The sequence below is a fragment of the Populus euphratica genome, unplaced genomic scaffold, assembly GCF_000495115.2.
Source record: "Populus euphratica unplaced genomic scaffold, PopEup_1.0 scaffold883.1, whole genome shotgun sequence".
NCBI classification, from domain to species: domain Eukaryota; kingdom Viridiplantae; phylum Streptophyta; class Magnoliopsida; order Malpighiales; family Salicaceae; genus Populus; species Populus euphratica.
The window spans coordinates 81992-85948 of record NW_011500747.1 but is presented as its reverse complement, the minus strand read 5'-3'; the positions used below and the strand labels follow the sequence as shown (position 1 = coordinate 85948).

The following is a 3957-nucleotide window of genomic DNA, read 5'->3' as shown; positions in this document are numbered from 1 at the left end:
AACATTTATTACAAATTAAAAGTATTTTATATTATTAGATATGTTATTATAAAACATGTTTTAGTTAAGGAGTTATTGATACCTCAAGTGCAAAATAATGATATAAAACCTTGATAAAAATACACTTTTAAATATTAATCAATATGATAATAACAAAAAAAAATCATGTAAAAAATATAAAAATTCTCCTAAATATAAGGGGAAAAAACCTTTTTTTCCATGCATTCAACTCATTTTACTGTTAAAAAAAAATATAAAAAGCTTTTAGACTCAAGATCAATAATTTTTTTACTTCTTAAGAGTAATGAAATAGTTAAACTATGGGAGAAAATAAATAACTAAGATGTCCTCAACAAATTAATCACATAAAAAGATGCAATTACCCCTTATACAAAACTTATATTTAAAAAAAAATGGTAGAATGGTAATTCTACTATTACAATCAAGGTAATGGAAGAAGTACGCGCATGTTTTAGGTTTTTCTATTTTAATGGCTGCTGGACCATGGAATTTTTGGAAACATTTTGTATCGTCTAAGTAAACTCAAGCACGTAGTTATGCTAACACTTAGCTGCTTTGTATTGGGTTCTTTCATTCCAAGCAAGCCATGGATTCAGAAGCATATTGGATAGAACTTTTTTTTTTTCTAAATTAAAAACGGTACCCCACAATTAATGCTCTTATGCTAACTCTATTTAACAATAAATATAAAATAAAAGTAAAAATTGCCCCATTCACAAAGCAATGAAAACATTAACAAGAGAATTAATGCATTGCCTCAGCGTTCGCTCAACTCAATGGATAATTTTTCCTTTCCAAACTTCACACAAGTTTTTGAGTTCACTCACTCTCATGTCACCTCCATTATTTGTATCTCTATCGTGTTTTTCATTAATAAGATTATTATATACAAACACAGTTATATATGTTCAAATATATAAATAGATATTGGAAACTTAAGCACCAACTGTTGACGAGGTTTTGGAATCCTGAAGAGAGATCACAGTTTCGAAAGCACCAATCAGAGCTTTCACCTTACTCTTCCTGCTCTCGACAAGCTTAACTGCAGTCTCCTCAATCATGTTATTTAACAAACTCTGCACAATTTTCTTTTCTTGCATATCTTGGTGTTCTAAAACAACTTTCTCCGGTTCCATTTTTGCGGTATTAGCTTCATTTTCACAAACTTCTTTGCTCTTGAGGTTGTCCTTGCTGGTACCAGTTTTACCAATTTGGCCTTCGCCAAGGGATCTTCGCCTAAACATGAGTCTCCTTGAAGTTCTATTTTCAGGCTGAAGTTCACCCACCATTCCTGACCTAAAATTTACCTTTCGGGCTGTGGAATCTTTACCTGTAGTGTAAACTACTCCATCCTTCCTAGGCCTAGTCTTAGATGGTAGTTTGTTTGCAGCAGTGTTCTTAAAATCACTTACATAGCATTCACTGTAGGCACTGCTACGGGAAGACTTGGATGATGCCAAAGAAGATATGGGTGTTCGACTAATGCGAGTTGTTCCATCTTTAATATGTCTAACGCACTTCTTCTCAGAGGATGGAGGCAGATGAGTGGAATGAATTCCTTTCTTAGTGCGCCTCATGATCTTCTTAGAAGGAGGTGCAGACAATCCAGCTGTGAGAGTTCCATTTTGAGAAAGTTTCATTGCTTTGTTCTCATCAGTATCTAATTCACTGATAGGCAAAGTCTTCTTTGAAACATCCTGACAGCCAGGTTGCTTGTATTTAGCCTTTACAACTTCATTTTGACCCTTCATTTGAGAAACTCCTTTAACATGATGTTCGGAAAACACAGAAACAATTGGTCGCATCAAGACTCTCTTGGCTGATGAAGAAAGAGCTGGTGGTGCCACCAACTTCTTCTCACCAGCACCGGATCTTACCTTGAGAGGTAATAAAAGCTGTTTTGAAAGTACAATTTCTTTCTTGGTTGATGATGAAACTTTTCGCCCAGTGACAATAGGAACGCTGGAGTTGTGTCTTTTTGAGCCAGGAGATGGAAATCCTCCCTGTCTTTCTGCGAAAATTACAGTCTTCTTCATATTCATGCCTTGCTTTTCTTTGATGCTCTTTAATATGGGATTCCTTGTCTTCATTTCTGAGTCATGTTTTGTTCCATATTTGCAATAATCATGGCAGGAACCAGTTGACGATGCGAGATAGCGTGAAAGAATATTTACTCTAGTGTAGGGGATAGTTACATCCCCAGTGGAGTACCTTCTTATACGGCCGCCTTCAGGCTCGGTATTCTCTGGGATCAGAGAATCATTTTCATGAATCAGAAAGATAGAGCCATTATCTGGGATCGTTGACACACAAATCCTCTCTCCGATCACATCATCAGTTTTTTCAATCATTGCTGCTGAAACGACTCAAACTTGTCTCGGCACCTGCTAAAGATTTAAGATATGAACATGCATGATTGTAGCATTAGGTGCATAAAAGAAATGCAATAGATGCAGAGATCTGAAAAATGAATTCAAGCCACCTAGACTGGAGACAGAGAAGGAGAGGAAGATATTTAAGCAATTGATGTTGTGAATTTCATTATTTTCTCCATAAACAAATTGAGAGAGTAGCAAAAACTCATATTTCTTATTGTTATGAAAATGGCTTCCAAGTAATTATTAATGTTTCATAGGCACATACAGGCCTTCAAATTATTGAGACCAGAGATATTGCATGCATTCTTGGCTCTAATTAATTAAAATTAAGAGCATCAATGATTTCCATCGACACAAAGAAGATGAAATGAAAACAAGGCAAGTACCTTTTGTCCTGGAAGTTTCTCTGCTCCGTATTTGCCTTGGCAAAAAGAATATTGGTAAATAGGAAAAAAGAGGTTAACGATAATTCAGTGCTGGATTTTGGGGGTTGCGTTACGATTGGAGACGAGAGAGAGGGTTTAGCAACCTCCTCGTAAAACGGATAGAGGAGTTGTCGTCGTCGGCTCCTCGTGATAATTACATAAGAAGATAGAAACCTTGAAATCCCCAACTTATCCCTACATTATCAACTGAATCTCGTACCAACAACATTGGACAATGCTGCCATCCATGGACACCAAAATAGCAAATATTTCTTATTTTTTCCCGCTTCATAAAAGAGAAATTTACTAAAAATTAATTATTACGACACATTGGAGTCTTTTTTAGGGAAGCACGTGTAAACTGAACAGAAGATGGTTCCAGGAATGACATTGTTGAGGTGGGAACAAAGGATTTAGAAGCCTGTCCAGCTCCAATCATTATCATGTCCTTCTCCAGATTTAGCTAAAAACAAATAAAATAAAAATAGGGAAATCTCACTCCATCACGCAGACAGCCTCCGGTTGCTTGGTTTGGTTTTACCATCAAAGGGAAGCCATCTTATGTAAGAAGATTCTGTTCAAACTCACAGTTTGGCATTAATTTGTATAATTCTCGATCCAATCAACTACAATATTCCACACGTCCTCCTCTTTTCCTTGAAATTAAGTCTTGCAACCGTTTAACTTCAGTAAATTAGACCCAAAAATTAATGTAAAACTAATTGATTTAGTATCAGTTTTTTCTGTTATATCCAGGTTTCTTTTTGCATTATTTAAGCTCAACTGTGATGTTGAGAATTCAGAGTATTCTTCTAAAATTGTGTGCGACTGGGATTTCTAAAGCATATATATATATATATATATAGCTCTCTCTTTTTCATTCTTTTTCATCATAATTTAATGTTGTTTACTTCTGCTTCAATTTATATTAAAACCCAACAATTTCTAATAGTTTATTATTATTTATTAATAAATAATCATGGTTAAAAAAATTAGTGAAGAGGACATGTTAGGATTTTGTTTTAAAAAAGATTTTAAATTAATTTTTTTAATCATTATTTTTATTGTTAAAGTAAAAATATATTATTTTAATATATTTTTAAATTAAAAAAAAAATAAAAAAGAACTGATTA

General features: G+C 34.1%; 1 protein-coding gene across 2 annotated transcripts; it reads right to left on the bottom strand.

The window, feature by feature from the left end:
• Positions 1-733: 733 nt before the first annotated feature.
• On the bottom strand, positions 734-2958 carry LOC105116252 (uncharacterized). Of its 2 annotated transcripts, none has more exons than XM_011013508.1 (2): positions 2786-2958; positions 734-2408 (listed from the first exon to the last, which is right to left on the bottom strand). In XM_011013508.1, exon 2 carries the CDS (start codon positions 2370-2372, stop codon positions 957-959), a length of 1416 nt encoding a protein of 471 aa, XP_011011810.1. In that variant the 5' UTR covers positions 2373-2408; positions 2786-2958; the 3' UTR covers positions 734-956. The 2 variants fall into 2 exon arrangements, with proteins under 2 accessions (XP_011011810.1, XP_011011809.1); XM_011013507.1 differs by having other exon boundaries at positions 734-2405.
• Positions 2959-3957: the final 999 nt, after the last annotated feature.

Excerpts from the sequence above, each read along its gene's own strand:
- LOC105116252 (XM_011013508.1), bottom strand. The coding sequence starts at position 2,372 with ATGATTGAAAAAACTGATGATGTGATCGGAGAGAGGATTTGTGTGTCA.